The sequence below is a fragment of the Vipera berus genome (genome assembly GCF_964194415.1).
Source record: "Vipera berus genome assembly, chromosome: 2".
Classification (NCBI taxonomy): Eukaryota; Metazoa; Chordata; class Lepidosauria; order Squamata; family Viperidae; genus Vipera; species Vipera berus.
Window position 1 is genome coordinate 70,803,111 of NC_138203.1, and position 19,466 is coordinate 70,822,576.

The window sequence follows — 19,466 nt, forward strand, 5'->3', positions numbered from 1 at the left end:
GATGTTGGAGTAACCCCACCCAGCCCATTTAGCCACTGCCCAGAGACAAAAATTAGATCCGGCATGTTTCCTCCCTCGTGAGTTGGGTCCTGAGTAATTTGAGTAAGGTCCATGGCCGTCATGGAGGCCATGAACTCTCGGGCCACTTCTGATGCACTGCCCAGGGAAGGTAGATTAAAATCTCCCAGTACCATAAGCTTTGGAAATTCGACCGCCAATCCTGAGATGGCGTCAGGTAGCTTGGGTAGAACCGTTGCTGTGCAGCTTGGAGAGAGGTATACCAGAAGTAGGCCCAACTGACCACCAGGACCCCACCTTAAGAGGAGGGATTCACATCCGTCTATCTGAGGGGCAGTGGCCTCCCGCGGATGGAGGGTCTCTCTGATAACGATCGCCACGCCACCTCCCCTACCCTGAGCTCGAGGTTGATGTAGCACACGGAAACCTGGGGGGGATAAATCAGTCAGAGGGACCCCTCCCTCTGGGCCCAGCCAGGTTTCCGTGATGCATGCCAGGTCTGCGCCTTCCTCCTCGATCAAGTCATGGATGAGGGGAGCTTTATTCACAACAGACCTGGCATTAAAATAGATCAGCCTGAGCTCAGGAGTCAGACCTCCCTCTTCCCCAGGGCAGCAAGCGGGAGCCAGAGGGTCAGAGCGCGCCACAGCAAGAAGATAGCGTGGGCGTGATCTCAGAATACGATATGACCCTCTGCTCCTCCATCTGCTGCCATTCCCAATTACTGTGGGGATCGGTATCCCTGTCCCATCCCCCTGGTTTACAAGACTCTCCATGGCCCTCATATTGCCGCGACCATTGGCCAACTTAGGCTGAGACAGGTCCGGTGGGATCTTCCCCTCGATTTGCTGGGCCTGACCCTCCCCCCTCCCTAACCCTTCAAAAAATTTTAAAAGAAAACCCAAGAGCCTCTTCTTGGCGCCATGCCACCTCTCGGGGTCCCAGGACCCGTCATTAAGGAAACGGCGGCGTAGGTCTGATGGCCATCTCTGAGAGAGTGGGGAAGCTATACGATATGCTATACAGATGGATTCCTGCACTACAGGGAGAGGTGAACTAGATGACCTCCAAATTCTATTCCAATCTGTACATTCTACGATACTATACTTTTAGATTAATTCATCCCACATAGTAGAAAACATCTTTTATCTATTCTTTTAACTTGGAAATAGCAATGGATTATATGAGTATCTGAGGGCTCTAAAGAAAGAAACAAAATGAAATCTTTATCAAAGCCCTATATGTAGCAGACAGGATTTGAATTGTTTAGTAATGTACTAATCAAGCCACAAAATGTAATATTCTGTCTTTGCCTTTGTTCCTTTTGTGTGTCAGCAAAGCCTACATTGTTATTGGTAGCAGAATAAGTGGTGCTAGTGGTGAATTAATAACTGAAATTATTTTTATATTATCATAATCAAGAATCTCCCCTTCATGATTACTGACTTGTCGTGGCAAAGGGGCTTGCATAATTCAATGAAGCTATGAGCTATGCCATGCAGGGCCACCCAAGATGGACAGGTCATAGCAGAGAGTTCTGACAAAACGTGATCCACTGGAGAAGGAAATGGCAATCCACTCCAGTATCTTTGCCATGAAAACCCTATGGACAGTACCAAAAGGCAAAACAATATGACGCTGGAAGATGAGCCTCTCAGGTCGGAAGGTGTCCAATATGCTACTGGGGAACAGCAGAGGGATAGTACTAATAGCACCAGAAAGAATGAAGTGACTGGGCCAAAGCCGAAAGGGTGCTCAGCTGTGGATGTATCTGGTGGTGAAAGGAAAGTCCGATGCTGTACAGATTTTTTCTCCATAGGAACCTGGAATGTAAGATCCATGAATCAAGGCAAGCTAGACGTGGTCAAAGAAGAGATGACAAGACTGAACATCGACAACTTAGGAATCAGCGAACTAAAATGGACAGGAATGGGTGAATTTAATTCAGATGACCATCAGGTATACTACTGCGGGCAAGAATCCCTCAGAAGAAATGGAGTAACCTTCATAGTCAATAAAAGAGTAGGAAAAGCAATACTGGGATACAATCCCCAAAATGACAGAATGATCTCACTTCGAATCCAAGGCAAACCATTCAATATCACAGTAGTCCAAGTCTATGCCCCAACTACCGGTGCTGAAGAGGATGAAATTGACCAGTTCTATGAAGCCCTACAGCACCTTATAGAACTAACACCAAAAAATGTTGTGCTTATCATCATGGGGGATTGGAATGCTAAAGTAGGAAGCCAAAAGTTAACCGGAATAACAGGCAAGTTTGGCCTTGGAGTACAAAATGAAGCAGGGCACAGGCTGATAGAATTTTGTCAAGAGAATACGATGGTCATAGCAAACACTCTTTTCCAACAACCCAAGAGACGGCTCTACACATGGACATCACCAGATGGTCAACACAGAAATCAGATTGACTATGTGCTCTGCAGCCAAAGATGGAGAAGCTCTATACAATCAGTAAAAACAACACCAGGAGCTGACTGTGGCTCAGACCATGAGCTTCTCGTTGCAAAGTTTAGGCTTAAATTGAAGAATAGGGAAAAGCACTAGGCCACCCAGGTATGAATTAAACCATATCCCTGACGAATATACAGTAGAGGTGACAAATAGATTTAAAGAATTAGATCTGATACACAAAGTGCCTGAAGAACTATGGACAGAGGTTCGCAACATTGTACAAGAGGTAGCAACTAAAACCATCCCAAAGAAAAAGAAATGCAAGAAAGCAAAATGGCTGTCTGAGGAAGCTTTGCAAATAGCTGAGGAAAGGAGGGAAGCGAAAGGCAAGGGAGAAAAAGAAAGATACGCCCAATTGAATGCAGAATTCCAGAGAATAGCTAGAAGAGATAGGAATGCCTTCTTAAATGAACAGTGCAAAGAAATAGAAGAAAACAATAGAATAGGGAGGACCAGAGATCTCTTCAAGAAAATTGGAGAGATGAAGGGAACGTTTCATGCAAAAATGGGCATGATAAAGGACCAAAATGGCAGGGACCTAACAGAGGCAGAAGAGATTAAGAAGAGGTGGCAAAATTACACAGAACTATACAAGAATGAGCTTAACGTCCCTGATAACCACGATGAGGTGGTCACTGACCTCGAGCCAGACATCCTAGAATGTGCAGTGAAGTGGGCCTTAGAAAAGTTGAGCAACAACAAAGCTAGTGGAGGTGACAGTATTCCAGCTGAGCTATTCAAAATCTTAAAAGACGATGCAGTAAAAGTGCTACACTCAATTTGCCAGCAAATTTGGAAAACTCAACAGTGGCCACAGGATTGGAAAAGATCAGTTTACATTCCAATTCCAAAGAAAGGCAGTGCCAAAGAATGTTCAAACTATCGCACCATTGTACTCATTTCACATGCTAGTAAAGTTATGCTTAAAATCCTACAAGCTAGACTCCAGCAGCATGTGGATCAAGAACTACCAGAAGTACAGGCAGGATTTCGAAGAGGCAGAGGAACTAGAGATCAAGTTGCCAACATACGCTGGATCATGGAGAAAGCTAGGGAGTTCCAGAAAAACATCTGCTTCATTGACTATGCTAAAGCCTTTGATTGCGTGGATCACAACAAACTGTGGCAAGTTCTTAAAGAGATGGGCGTACCAGACCATCTTATTTGTCTCTTGAGAAACCTATATGCGGGCCAAGAAGCAACAGTGAGAACTGGACACGGAACCACTGATTGGTTCAAAATTGGGAAAGGAGTCCGGCAAGGCTGTATACTGTCGCCCTGCCTGTTTAACTTATATGCAGAGCACATCATGAGAAAGGTAGGGCTAGATGAATCAAAAGTTGGAATTAAGATTTCTGGGAGAAATATCAACAACCTAAGATATGCAGAAGATACCATTCTAATGGCAGAAAATAATAATAATAATTTTATTTGTATACCGCCCTTCTCCCGAAGGACTCAGGGCGGTGAACAGGGCAATACATGTTAAAAGACAAGAATACAAAAATTAAAAAAAGATTAAACAAGATGCCCAAGAACTATAACAATAAGTTAAAATACATAAAAAGCAATAAAAACCCAAACCCATCACCCATCAGGCCAGGCCGGCTTGTTCGAACAGGTAAGTCTTTACATCGCGCCGGAAGGAGCGAAGGACGGGCGCCATCTGGAGCTCAACCGGAAGATGGTTCCATAAATCCGGCGCGCCCACAGAGAACGCCCTCCCCCTGGGGGCCACCAGTCAACATTCCTTGACCGGTGGCACCCTGAGGAGGCCCTCTCTGTGGGAGCGCACTGGGCGCAGGGAAGTTGATGCCGGCCGCAGGTGCTCCCTGAGGTATTCCGGACCCAAGCCATTTAGGGCTTTGTAGGTCACTACCAGCACCAATGAAGAAGAACTAAAGAGCCTCTTGTTGCGGGTGAAGAAGGAGAGTGCAAAAGTTGGGTTGAAACTTAACATTAAGAAAACCAAGATCATGGAATCCGGCCCTCTCAATTCCTGGCAAATAGATGGGGAAGAAATGGAGGTAGTGACAGATTTTATTTTCCTGGGCTCCAAGATCACTGCAGATGGAGACTGTAGCCAAGAAATTAAAACATGCTTGCTCCTGGGGAGGAAAGCCATGGCAAATCTAGACAGCACACTAAAAAACAGAGACATCACCCTGTCAACAAAAGTGCGTATAGTCAAGGCTATGGTCTTCCCAGTTGCAATGTATGGCAGGGAAAGTTGGACCATAAGAAAGGCTGAGCGCCAAAGAATTGAGGCCTTTGAACTATGATGCTGGAGAAGACTCCTGCGAGTCTCTTGGACTGCAAGGTGATCAAACCGGTCAGTCCTAGAGGAGATCAACCCTGACTGCTCTTTAGAAGGCCAGATCCTGAAGTTGAAACTCAAATACTTTGGCCACCTAATGAGAAGGAAGGACTCACTGGAGAAGAGCCTAATGCTGGGAAAGGTTGAGGGCAATAAAAGAAGGGGACGACAGAGAATGAGGTGGCTGGATGGAGTCACTGAAGCAGTAGGCGTGAGCTTAAATGGACTCCAGAAGAAGGTAGAGGACAGGAAGGCCTGGAGGAACATTGTCCATGGGGTCACGATGGGTGAGATACGACTTCGAAGCTAACAACAACAACAACAACAATCAAGAATCTGCTTTACTATAAAAAAGCTTTAAAGATGTTTAATGCATCTGCTTTGCTATAAAAAAAGCTTTAAATATGTTTAATGCATCTTTAGCCACTGGTTTTTATACCTGAGTAAGCAACAAAAAGAAAACAAGAATTCAATCCAAAACAATGGTGTAACTGTTTTCACCAGGTTTTAGCTAGGAGTACATTGCTGTTTTGTGGCTGTTGGGTTACAATGAAGCATTACCACAGATTTATAGATCTGTAGGTATGTTATTTGTAAACCGATCCTGCATTATAGACAGTATATTCTCCATTGTAGTGGAGGTCTTGTGATAGTAGGGAAAATTATGACATCATGTTTCAAATGAATAATTTTGGAAGATGTTATATACTCATAGATAAGTTACAAGATAATGCAATCAGATCACACATCTGTTTAATTCAATATTATGCTTTTATTTATTTATTTATTTGGGAAATTTAGATAGCCGCCCATCTCACATATGTAACTCTAGGCAGTGAACAAAATTTAGAAAGAACACTACCTCAAATAATAAAAAACATAATAATAAAAACATTAAAAGAATAAAGCCATTAAAACCATAAAACCTAATTTGCAGAACGGAGCAGTCAGTTTCCCTAACAGCTTCCATACCTACACTAATGGATACCCAGGCCAGATGGTAAAACTATGTTTACATGTTTTTTTCAGAACAGGACGTGAGAGAAGTAGCATTTTGCACTCATATTCTCTAAGAACTGAAGATTATTGATATAGGAGGCAATGTGTCATATAGGTATATATACTACGGTATATAAGAAATAAACTTGATTATTTTAGCCCCTAAATTTTTTAGCAATAAATTTTTATTTTTTCCAGAAAGTTAAAATACAAACTCCAAAAAAAGAAAAAGAAATCTTACAAAAACAAAACAAAATTAGACAAACACATAAAAAATGTTCGTTAACAAGAAAAAACCAAAAACATATATACATATATTGTTTTCCCCCCAGTTGAATATTAATGAAAATATTGAAACAATGATAGCTTCCTCCCCTTGCAAATTAGGCCCAGAATTTATAAACTTCTATATCTATTTGCAACCAATTTGACTTGTTATACATTTATCTACCATATTTATATAAAAAAGTAGTTAACAGAAAAACCGGCTGCAAAGTTGATTATTTTTGCAAAGGAATAAGTAACTTGATGCCCTACATCTGTAGGGTGTTATTGGATTGCAATTCCCACAACTCATTATCATTGGCCATGATTGTTGGAACTGATGAGAGTTAGTACAAAACATCTGGTCACAGCTACTTATGGTCTATTTATTTGAATGGGTGTTTTTTATTGTTTTCATATTTTTAATTGTTTTATCATTTTAGAATTGTAAGCCTCCCACTCTCTTGGTTGAGTTGGATGGCTATAGAAATTGAATAAATAGCATCAAATAGCATCTGTAAGCCACAACATATATCATGAGGTAATTGCACAAATGGTACTCTTGTATAATGACATAGTGTTGACTGGTAAACATACTGTACATAATGTCATCAAATAGGCCCTACTCCCCCTGCCCATTTTATATTCTTTTAAACTGTGAAAAACATAATATTACTGGAATTCTATTTCAGTTTCCATAATTATAATTTAAATAAATCCAACTTGTGAATATTTATACAGAATCAAATTTCACACTGGTTGGTTGGGTTTGTTTTTAAATAAGGTTTTAAAAGCGTTATATCACTTTTCTATTATTATATCTGGACAATAATTTATTATTGATATTCTGAGTAGGAAAATCTCCAACAGTACTTGAATTTTAGAAGTGCTGGAAAATTGATTTCAGCAGCTTGGTCTTGGCTTGTTACCTCAATACTAGACTTTATCAGGATTTCCACGCTACTAAAACAACCTGTGATTATATTCTCTCTCTTTTTTTCACTCATGCAGGTAGTCCGACCATATCAAACAATGTCCAATCCAATGAGTAAGCTGACAGTACTCAACAGTATGCATTCTCATTTCATTCTGGCTGATAATGGAACCACAGGAAAATATGGTGCAGAAGTTAAACTTCGCAGACAGTTGGAAAAGCACATCTCTCTTCAAAAGATAAATACAAGTGAGCGGTTCACTTTCTACTTTTTCTTACAATCATGGTATCAAATAGTAATAGTAAAATAACAATAGTAAAAAGACTGTTATTTGAAACAATGTTTAATATATCTCTTCTAGTAATGATGGATCACACATATACTGTACATCCATATCTTTATTATCATCATTAACCAGAATTGAACATGGTATAATAGAGTTGAATATAATTGATCAATAAAATACAAATACTAGAATGCCAAAAGTGTTGATACCTAGAAAAAACTGACTGAATTATGAAAAATGCTCTGTGAATGAAATACGATAATTCCTAAATTACTAACTTATAAAAATATTAAATACATGGAATACTTAAAAATTAAAATTAGCATAATCCATGATAAAAAAGTAAAGATATAAAAGAGATACAGGTAGTCCTCAACTTTCAACCATTAGTTTACTGATTGTTCAAAGTTACAATAGCACTGAAAAAGTGACATAACCATTTTTCACACTTACGACCGTTGCAGCATCTCCATGGTCACATGATCAAAATTTGGACTCTTGGCAACTGGCTCATATTTATGACGGTCACAGTGTCCCAGGATCGTGTGATCACCTTTTGAGACTTTCTGACAAGCAAAGTCAATGGGGAAGCCAGACTCATTTAATAACCATATTCCTAATTTAAGAACAGCCATGATTCACTTAACAGCTGTGGTAAGAAAAGTCGTACAGTGGGGCAAAACTCACTTAACAACTATTTTGCTTAACAACAGAAATATTGGGCTCAGTTGTGGTCGTATACAGGTACAAGAATACCTGTATTTCATTGTAAAACAAAATAAAATAATATTGCTTAAAATTTAAATAGAATTGCTTGTTTATACCATTGGCTGCAATTCTGGATCAGAAAACATGAGAAGGGAGAAAGGAAGGGAATGAGAGAGTGGAAGAAACTAGGCTAGGAAACGTGGAACTATATTAACTGTAACTAGATATAAATTATGGCCAAGCACTCCAGTTTACTTCAGATCCCATGGAAAGTTAGTTTCTCATTTACCACGTAACAGATGTAGTGCGAATTGACAATATTATGCACCTATAATGAATTGCTTTTGTATATGTTTATACCATTTCTGGCCTTGGTAAAGAAGTTTATTAGAATGAGTTCACAAATGTCACATATGCACACATTAGAAAGCAAACTCACAAATGAAGGTTCAAATCATAATCCAAGAACCAAGTAAAGAGGTTATTGCCTGAGTAAATACCAGAAAGGAACAGAAAGAACGCTAAAAGGATGTCAAATCTAGAATCTACTGCTAAGCTTGTAAGCCGCCCTGAGTCTTCGGAGAAGGGCGGGATATAAATGGGATTAAAATAAAAATAAATAAATAAATTATAAATTATCTCAAAATGAAAATCTAGCTAGCAAGGCGAGAAAAAATAAATCTGGAAAACAAGATGATTTTTCATTCATTCTTGATTTGTCTGTTTTCTAACTTCAGCTACTTTTGCTACACTAAAGGTTATTTCCAAAATGTTAACATGCTGAAGTCTAATGAAAATCCTTTGCAGCAAGAACATTTTTTATTTAGTTTAGATCAGGGGTCGACAAACTGAAACAGTGAAAGAGCCACTCGGAACCGGTTCCCTCACAAAAGAAAAAACTGGGAGCCGCAAAGAAGGATGTGCATGCGCGCGCATGCGCAAAATAAGAGGCTTGAGACAGAACAATGGAGACAAGAAGCCACCCTGCCCCCTCCGCTCTCATTCACTCGCCTTTGCTTGGAAAAGCTTCTCTCTCACTCTCATTCATTCAGGTTTTGTTTGCAAAAGCTTCTCTCTCGCTCTCTCATTCCCTCACTTTTGCTCTAAAAAGCCTCTTTCACGCTCTCATTCACTCACACTGCTCAAAAAACGTTTTTCTCTCACTCTCATTCACTCACCAACTCAAAAGGCCAGCCGCGGCACCTCCATTGACTTCCATGGGTACACTTGGCAATTAAAACCACTCCCGCTACTGCTGCTAACTTTTTCACTTGCTGCTTTTCACTTGACTTGCCCCATTCTCTCTGCGGAGGCTTGAATGGGGCGACAAGCCGCTTGCTGCCCCCTTCTCTCTGCTGAGGCTTGAAGCAGCCCTGCAAGCCCCCGCAGAGAGAACGGGGCATTTTCTCTGCGGGGCCTTGCAGGGCTGCTTCAAGCGGTTTGCCGCCCTGTTCTCTCTGCAGAGGCTTGCAGGGCTGCTTCAAGCCTCGGCAGACAGAACAGGGCGGCAAACCGCTTGCCGCCCCGTTCTCTCTGCGGGGGCTTGCAGGGCTGCTTCAAGCCTCGGCAGAGAGAATGGGGGAACTGCTTGCCGCCCCATTCTCTCTGCGGAGGCTTGCAGAACTGCTGCCTTCAGCTGCTTTTCTTTCGGGGGATCCAGCCTCTGCCGCCCCCTTCTCTCAGCACCCTGAGACTGGCCGCCCCCAACCAAGCAGCAGGTAGAAATAGGGCCCACTCACCTTTCCAGTCCTCCCGTCTCTTCCTCCGCTTCCTCCGCTGCCGCCCTTTGCAGTCTGAAGAAGCAAAGAGGTTTGTGGGCAGTCCCACAAATGGCTTGAGAAGTTCAACCAATCAATTCAAACTTCGGGAGGTTTTTTTTTTCTGTGTGTGAGCATTTTGAATTGATTGATTGAACTTTTTTACTCCCACTTTTTTTTCAAAACTGCACATGGCGGAGGAGGACTGAGAGCTGCAGGAGACAGCTTAAAGAGCCGTATGCGGCTCCGGAGCCGTGGGTTGCTGACCCGTGGTTTAGATAATGAGATGGGAAACCTATGACCCTCTAGAAATGCTGCTCCAGGGAAACCTCTGGCACTCCTAGACAGCATCCTCCCTGTTGAAGGATGATGGGTTAAAATAAATACTTTCCTACCTATGTTACAAGAAAGAGCACAAGCTGCCATCCATATTGTTACTGTATAATTATTTAAAATACCTTGGAAAAATTAATAAAATTATATTATTTGTACTTGATTAAGGCACAGCCCTTTTCACTTAGCCCAGATCTCACTGAATAAATTTTAAAAAAACCTACTGGATCAATCTAAAATGCTTTGTTCCCATCAATTAAATAAAAACATTAATCAATTAAATGGGGAAAAAAATGACAACAAAATCTGTATTCACAGGAGAGCCTAAGTAATTATAGGATCCTTTTCTAGTTAGAATAATAACTTGCTTCATGATGTTACTTAACAAACTCCACCCTTCCACACTTATGTCAGGTAAAGGTAAAGGTTCCCCCGCACATGCGTGCTAGGCATTTCCAACTCCAGGGGCCAGTACTCATCTCCGTTTCAAAGCCGAAGAGCTTGTCCGAGGAAGTCTCCGTGGTCATGTGGCCAGCATGACTAGACGCCAAAGGCACACGGAATGCTGTTACCTTCCCACCGTAGTGGTCCCTATTATTCTACTTGCATTTTTACGTGCTTTCAAACTGCTAGGTTGGCAGAAGCTGGGATGAGTAACAGGCACTCACTCTGTTATGCGGCACTCGGGATTCGACCCGCCAAACTGCCGACCATCTGATTGACAAGCTCAGCGTCCTAACCCACTGAGCTACCGCATCCCTTCATAGTCAGTAGTGAAAAGTAAATGTGTTATGACTATACACTATAAAAAAATAATTAAACAAGTTCACTATATGACCATAAACTGGGAAAGGAAAACAAAATAAATATTTGTATTATCTGGTCTACATCATTTAGTCATGCTATATTTCAATAACATTTCATCCTCTTTACACTGCAGGAGACTATGTGGATGTTATGAGCATATGATTGCCGCTAAGAGAGTTTAGAATGGGAAAGGACATTCAGTAGGTATCTTGGCTGCAGTTCTGGAGTCACAGCTGAGAAATGGGATGAACAGGGCTGAGACAGCACTTTCACAAAAACATTTTATCCTCAAAAACAAGGAACATTATTACCTAATGATGTTTCTGTGGTCACTCAGAGTCGATGTTGACTTGACAGCACATAATCAGTCAAAGATATTTCCAGATGAAAAATAATGGTGTTAAACAGTTGTATTGTTGCTCCCTTCCCCTGCCCCCCTTTTATCATTTTGAAAACAGTGGCAAATTGTTTTCATTAATTACAGAAATGTTTCTTTAATTCTGTGTCTGATAAAATATTCTATTAATCTCTCAGAACAGGATTTTTTAAAAAAAGAAGTAGCTATTCTTTCTTAGTTCCACTCACCTGGGGCCATCTAATAGTAATGGTAGAGGTCCTTTCCTTAGTTGCTTTCGTTGTTTCTGTCTTCTTTTCAGACCTCTGATAAATATTATTCTAGAAATCCTCTATTATAGAAAGCCAGTTAATCCTTAAATATCTAGTCTGCCATCATGCATTATGTGGCCAAACATTATGTAGAATGTCATTACTATATTAGATAAATATTCAGAATCAGATGACAACCAGTAAGAAGAGATGGTTTTAATGCTCTTACCTACATTAATGTTTCTTGGAAATTATATAATCCACTGAGAAGGATTGAGTCAGCAAATATATTCAGTCAGACAAAATGATGACTAGTTTCTACTAACATGGTGATTTTAATCGACAGAGGACCTTGATAGAGGGGGAGGCAGATATGTGCATTTCATTATCTCTGTAGACCAGAAGTGAGCAACTATAGCCCTTTTATGACCTGTGGACTTCAACTCCCAGAATTCCTGAGCCAGGATGGGAGTTGAAGTCCACAAGTTGTAAAAGAGTCCTAGTTGCCCACGCCTGGTGTATACAATCTGATCAGTGTTTTGTTAGGAAACTTTTGGATGATGTTCAGCTTGGAAGCCCCAATGCCAAGAGTTAATATGACACTAGATTGCAGCTGCATTTTTTCACATTCTCTGTTTAGGATTGTTGGAAATGAATCCATTTATTTCTGCTGCTGAAGCATGACACTATTGTTGCTTCATTCTGGTTGCTTTTGGCTGTGAAAAGGGTTCACTGACTTTGCATTCTTGTTCTTACACTTTTGAAATATATTAATATTGTTTGTATCAAGTGTATTTTCCATTTCACCTTGATATGCTCAATTTCATAGCCTTGATATGCTCAATTTCATGCATTATCAATTAATCTGCAGTGAGAACTATATGCAACCTATTTTCCATAACCTGCTTTTTAAAGGTAGAAGCTGAGTGTTTAATATATTTTTACCAACCTTCCCCAGCTTATTACTTAATTTAATTTTTATATAGGAGGATTTGTATATTCTTTTTTTTCTCTATTACTTTTCTTTATGCTCAATATTTGCAATATTTAACTGCAAAACACATTTGTTAGAAACAGTGCAGTGATAAGTCAAAAGTATGAATTTCTTATTTTCTTGGTTTTGATTAATTTCTACTATATTGTACAGCTGTAGTATCTATCACAGGTTATAGTATATTCTATTGAAGATTTCTTAGTAAATAAAAGTGGGTCTATTAAAATGATATTGTACACTCACATGTGTTGTTGCACTTTGCAGACTACCATGGAGTCCCAACATTTTACACATAAATGATAATATAATTAATAAATAATATCATTTATTAACTTCATTTACATATTAATAATGACTTTATTCACTAATATTTACATTTTTTTAGATAATAAAGTTATTATTCGGTATTATCCAAGAAGAAAGGTAATTGATTCTCTCAAACCTGCAAATATAATTACAGAAAATAGGCCACATAAAATATGTACAAATTTTACATTAGCCTATTGTCACACTACATTTTTCTTTCCAAAGAAACGTAACAAATTATTTAAATCCTCATTATGTAAAAGCCTCTCGTTCTGCCTGAAAAAAATATATTTCTTTATAATGATCAAGGAGATGTTGTTTTAAAAAGCTGCTCTGTTCATGTAGAACCAATTTGGCAATTCAGTGTAAGCATCTATTCAATAATTTCTAAGACCTATATACCATTTACAGAAAATTCTCTAATAGCAAGGTTATATAACTCAGTACCAATATTGATGTAGTATCATTATTTGATTCACTGTGTAATAGCTGAGATATTCCACCCTCTAGCAACTGTTTTCACTGCACAGTTGCTCTTACAAATGAGCCATTCATTATGTAATAATTTATAATAGATTCAACTGTTTTATATTATTTATATTTTTATTTCTTTTCTACCAAAAAATCAGAATTACATGAAACAAAAAAATGAGGGGATATGTATGTGAATCTTGAACTTCTAGGAATATTCAAACTGTGTGTGTTAATTCTAGTATTCTAGTATCGAACACTAATAAATCATAAATAAGAAGCCAACCTCCAGATAAACCATGCAGTTTTATTTTATGACCTCTGTTCTTTGTTCTCAGGAGAAAGTAGCTAATATGTTTCTCCTTCGAGCTGCTAGAACACAGTAAGCCTACTGAGAAAATAGAGAAATAATTACACTTTTAAAATGTGTTGCCTTCATATGTTTGTACTATAAAGGAAAAAAAGAGAACAGGGTAACATTGAAAAGGCATTTGTAAGAATTGAACTGCTGTAGCAGAATGAATAAATAAATAAATAAAATCACACCATTTGTGTTTGAGTAATGTAATGTTAAACCTATAATTATTTTAATTTGGTTTTGTACTATTCCATTTTGAAAGGGTTGGTTTGACATTCTGCCCAAGAAAAATATGTTCTTAATATCACCAGTGGGTGCCTATCTAGTTTAGAAGATACTGAGAACAAGCAATCCAACAATTTCTCAGAAACCTATAAAATGAATGTTTTCATAGAAAAGGTTGCAATTGTTTTCCCCATAAAATACCTTTAAAGGTCCTGTTAATTATAATAAGCATGCATGATACCATTTCATGATTGACAAATTATCCTAGACTATTGAAATATATTGATTTAATAAAGGCTAGGTGATTTTCATATTTCCACAATCCATTCTACTACACAGAATTTGGTACTGAGCACAATGTTCAAAGTTTTGAAAATGCCAGTTTTCATCTTAAGTTCATAGTACTTAAAGCTGCTGAAATTATGTTTGCAGGGATGAGGGAAAAGTCTGGTAAAACAATAAGGAACAAGAAGAGAACAGAAAAGGACTTCAGCATTTTACATATCTGCTAATCTGTCTTTCAAAATTTGCAATAACAAAAGTTACATTGAGAAATATACACTAATATCTATACCCTTTATAAAGTTAAAGAATTATATATACACTGTTCAGGTTGCTCCAGTACAAATCTTTTAAACAAACCGAACTCCTAACATAATATATTTTTTTCTTTAAAATTCCATTTTCCTTGCAGTTATTATCTGTATGTCCAACATTATTGCACTTCGTGTTTTAAAATAATAAACTGCATTTTTATGATCTTGTAATAAGTAAGAGGTTCAGATTCAAAAGCAAAAATATCCTTGAGTCCAAAGCCTGGCCCTAATCAGCAATATCTATAAATGCATATTTCCAGCGGAAATTGTTTTGCATTCTTCTAAATAGGTCCGTATTTTGAAAAGCCTGAAGGTTTGTTTGATTTTTGGAATCTGCACTGAGTCACAGAGACAGCCAAAAAAAGTATCTATTTTACTGAATCATATAAAATTCTGTAAAAAATATTTTCATGAGGTGCCTTTGTTTTTGTTTTTACGTAAGAACAAAATATTTTACATTATTTACCCAAACTAGGTAACATTCAGACTGATTGACTTGTACAAATCTTAAATGTTTATGTTAATATATGTGCAGCATATTGCAGTCCATCTCAAGTAAATTTACAAAACTAAGTTTATTCATCCTCAACAAGAATAGAAAATGAACTGGAGAAGAATATAGGGAAAATTAAAACAAGTGGCAATTTCTAATACTGTAAAGTGTCTGCAGTACCTATTCATGTGACCTGTGGACTTCCCTTTGTCATCCTATGCCTGAGGATATATGAAGGGGGCTGGGAAGGCAAAGGGACGTTCAGTTGTCATCACCGGCATCTTCTTTGATCATTGCACTATCATCAAATGCATTGGAATGCTCATTTGCTTATGTCCCAATCTTTTTTTTTTTCATTTTCTGTTCAATATTTAATGTGTTTCTATGCCCTCGGTGCTTCCTTGGTGTTTGGCATAGTTAGAATAGAACTTGGATGACCGTGCTGAATCTGAATCCAAAGAACAAAAGTAGTAAGAGAGAGGCAGGTTAAATAGAGAGATTTGTAAACATCCAGGTTACATTGTGAATTTTTCTTTTGGAATTGGCTGAATGTATTGTCATTCACATGGTGGGATGGATCCAGTAGAAGCCTCCTGGGACCTTTTCTTTTACTGAATGCAGGAACGCATTTCCATTTGCTCCTTTCCCCGAAGTTCATGTGTTCCACAAAACCTTCTAAAAGTAGGGAAAATGCCCCAAAGATATCTCATCACATTTTTGGTTGCCTGACACATTATGAATAGAACTGAAAGAGATAATAGAAACTCTGGATCCAACCTAACATATTTTAAGTATTTTATCGTATATGTGACAATGGCTTGAAACAGTAATGCCTCATAAAACACAATGCATCGACTTTCTTTCTTCCTTTTTCCTTTCTTCTTTTCTTCCTTCCTTTCTATCTTTCTTTCTTCTTGTTATTTGCTTGCCTAGCAGGCTGTTCTGCAGTTATAGTTCTGAGCTAGTGCATATTCTAGATCAGGGCTTTTCAACCTTTTCACATATTGTACCACTTTTAGGATATGGCAACATCCGAGTACCACCAGTCACCTAGCAAGGTGTCAAAAACTTGATGACCAAAAAAAAAAGGAAAAAAGTGATGAACTACAGGTAGTCCTCGACTTACAACAGTTTGCTTAGTGACTGTTCGAAGTTACAATGGCACTTAAAAAGGGGCCCCCAAGCCACAGCCGAGCAAGACACCTGCCTGTCCGCCCGGCGGCACTCTTCCTCATGTCCGAGATTTTCATTGTTGTGAGCATTTCTGTTGAGGCTTGGCAGGTGGGGTGGGGGGTGTTTGGTTATTCCCCCCCATCTGCTGGGTGGTTGCAGCAGGGTTTGGTCACTTCACATGACCCTGGGACCCTGTGACCATCATAAATATGAATCAGTTGCCAAGCATCTGAATGTAAATCACAAGACCCTGGAGATGCTGCAACATTCCAGCTAATTGGCGCTTCTTCTGGGCTCAGAACCACTGGGATCAGTGCTGAGCTCTAGCTGGAGCCTGGCGCTGATCCTAGCGCTTCTGCTGAGCCCTGACAGCCCTGCAGCTCCAGCTGCCTCTCACTCAGGCTTCTGCGGTGCTGCCACCGGTTCAGCTCATTCCCCTCCCCCGCTACCACTTTTCTAGGATGGTCACGTACCACCTGCCAGGTGCCAATGTACCACAGGTGGTACCCATACCACTGGTTGAAAAGCCCTGTTCTAGATATATTTTAGAAGTTAAACAAGGAAATTTTGGAACCATCAGTGTTTTCTGTATTTGTGATGAAGTGTCAGTTTGCTGCTACAATATTTGCTCAAAAGAAAGTCGGTTCTAAATTTAAAATGGTCAAAAAACAAGATTATAAAGAGAAAAAAAGGATTATAAAGAGAAAAAAAGTATAAGCCCACATGGAAATCGTATGGAATATCTAACTTCCTATCAATTCAAGATTAAACCAAACCTCTAGATTTTCCCAACAATAAATGTAACATTTATTTATGTATTTGCACATAGTATTTCTGTATATACATATTGGCCAGAGACCATTCTCAAAAAAAGGAAAGACCAGGAAAAAAACACAGCAAACTGAATTATCTACTGATTAAAATAAGCTGCCTATAAAATAAGGCAATTTTCCTCCTAACTGCACAGAAACGATTTTGTTTTTCTCATATTATAGACCAAAGCAGACTCACATCTTCTTCCACTCCTAAGCAAAAAACAATGAAGGAGACAACAAAGGACAGAAAGAAAAAGAAATAGACATGATATGATTTTGATGAGACCAGACAGGAAATGAAAGAGCCTACAGAAGGCTTAACAGGTTTTTCTGTTGGGATCAGCATAAATCTACACACTCAGTGACTCTAGTAAGTCCTACTGAGTTCAACATCTCTTCCTGCCAAGTAAACATGCTTAGCTCAGTCACTATGCCATAGTATACTTCTATTCAAGTGGAAGGCAGACAAGAGCATTAATCCCGCTTGTTACCTTATTGGGTAGATAGTCTGCAATAGGCCAGGAAGGGAACGAAGTTGTAATGGACTTCCTAAGAGGAAGGCTTCATCTGCACACTCATGTATGTTTTAGAGATCTCACTCTTGGTGAAATTCTATTCAGTGGCTATAAGATTACTTTTATATTACCAAAGTAAGTGGTGGGAAAACTTCATCTTCCTTTTGGGTAAACCCATGTCTTCCTATTGGGTAACCACAGTAATATATTTTGACATCGTTCTGGGATGCCATAAACAGGCTTACAGATATATACCACTGAGCACAATAAAAAGTGAAGATCCATTAACCTTTTCTATTTAAGTTTCAATACTGCCAAACTGAAACTAGTCCCAGATCTTTTCAGTGCAATTCAAGGTCCAATAAGCAAACAACCAGTCATTAAAAATCTAGCATAAAAAATGCTTTGTGCTATTTCAGTTCATTCCACACAGCATTCTTGAACTGCAGCTTCTCTGAAGCCATTCTGAATTCATTATTGTTAGTCCTTAATACAATGCATGTGAAAGCAATCTCTCTAGAGATTAACAGGCAAGCAAATAAATGGAATCAAATATCAGAACAGCATTTTTATGGCACTAGAAAATTGTAAAAATCAGAATATTTTGTTGGAGAAAATTATTCACTAATGCCGAAGTGTCATTTTTCCCCCTACTGGACATTACATGTAATACATGCTACAAGCATGTATAAATAAAAAGGAACAATAAATGTTATTATATAACGTTTGCTTCATAGTGACAATTTCTTCCTTTATATTTTTCAATAGCTGCAAAAGTAATAGTCAGCTAATCTTGGTCTCTCTGGCTTCATATAAAATTTTCACAGCACAAAGTTTGGCCTGATTTCTGGAAATTAAGGGAAAGTTGTTGTTACTATTATTTAAAATTGTTTGCTGCTTAACTTCTAATCATTCTGGAAATGTATGCTTAACCCAACTGGAGAAGATTGTAGAAACCATGGAAATAAAATCTTTCATGTATATATGTGTAAGTTTTAATTATTGTGTATTTATAAATTACAATTTTAAATCCTACAGAGAAAATCTTGTGGAAATTATCTCTAGATAGCCAACGTTTTAATCAAGGCATTACAAATGCTTTATATATAAAATAGAGGGTTTGTCATCTTTTATTGTGAATTGGCCAGTAATATATATTTCTGACTGATAGGTTTCTGCTTTCACTTCCCATTTTCTCTCATCTCTGACCAAAGAGAATAATCCCAAATTCAAAATTAATGAAAGGTCTGTGAGAGATAGTCAACCAGGACACATCAGGGGCAAACAAGCTGCTTTTCTTTCATTTTCATTTAGGTGCAAATAAATAAATACAAGCTTTAGGTTCAGGCCAATTAGGCTTTAGCCCAGGACACTGAAGCAGCAATACAGTCCCTCCTTCCAAATCATTCTAAAAATGCAAATCTTCACATTAGCTGGAGGTAGTGCCATTAGTCATTGTCATTCACGGTGCCAGCTATCCTTGAGCTGGCACTGGGTATACATACATAAATCCAAGTTACTGGCAGTGTAGAAAGAGAGTCATTCTTTGAGATTATTAGAAATTATTGCCTAAACCAAATACCCTAGATACTTCAAAGTTACCTAAAAGCCAACAAAGAAAAGCAGATTAGAAACTCTAAGAAAATTGTATGAAAAAGAATTTTGATATATGAAATGTGGAGGGTTTTTTTGAGCTTTAAAACAATTAAAAGATCATTGCTCGAAAGAACATGTAAATGATAGCAAACCTGATTTATACCTTTAAATATATTTGAAGTGTTATACTATTAACAGTGCTGATTCTTTAAAGGCCTTGCCACTTGAGATGGACAAAATATGATAGGTGTCATAAGCAGGACCTGAGTCCTTCTGAAATGTAACATTCATGACTATTTCTGTGAACTAGAAGAATCAATTTAGGTGCTCCTCAGTGGGGTTAGATTAAAGTTTATAAGACGTTTTCATGGTGACTACATTTCAAGAGCAAAATTATGACAGTTTATTAGAATGCTTCCACA

The 19,466-nt window shown here is 38.5% G+C and overlaps 1 protein-coding gene across 1 annotated transcript in view; it reads left to right on the forward strand.

Annotated features, from left to right (window-relative positions):
* LOC308663837 (transient receptor potential cation channel subfamily M member 3-like) overlaps nt 1-19,466 on the forward strand; it is a gene marked incomplete at both ends in the record, with an annotated part of 274,581 nt that overhangs the window by 253,866 nt on the left and 1,249 nt on the right. The window contains one exon of the mRNA XM_081320572.1: nt 7,082-7,253. Coding sequence (XP_081176698.1) covers nt 7,082-7,253 — 172 coding nt within the window. The remainder of the gene's footprint in view (nt 1-7,081; nt 7,254-19,466) is intronic.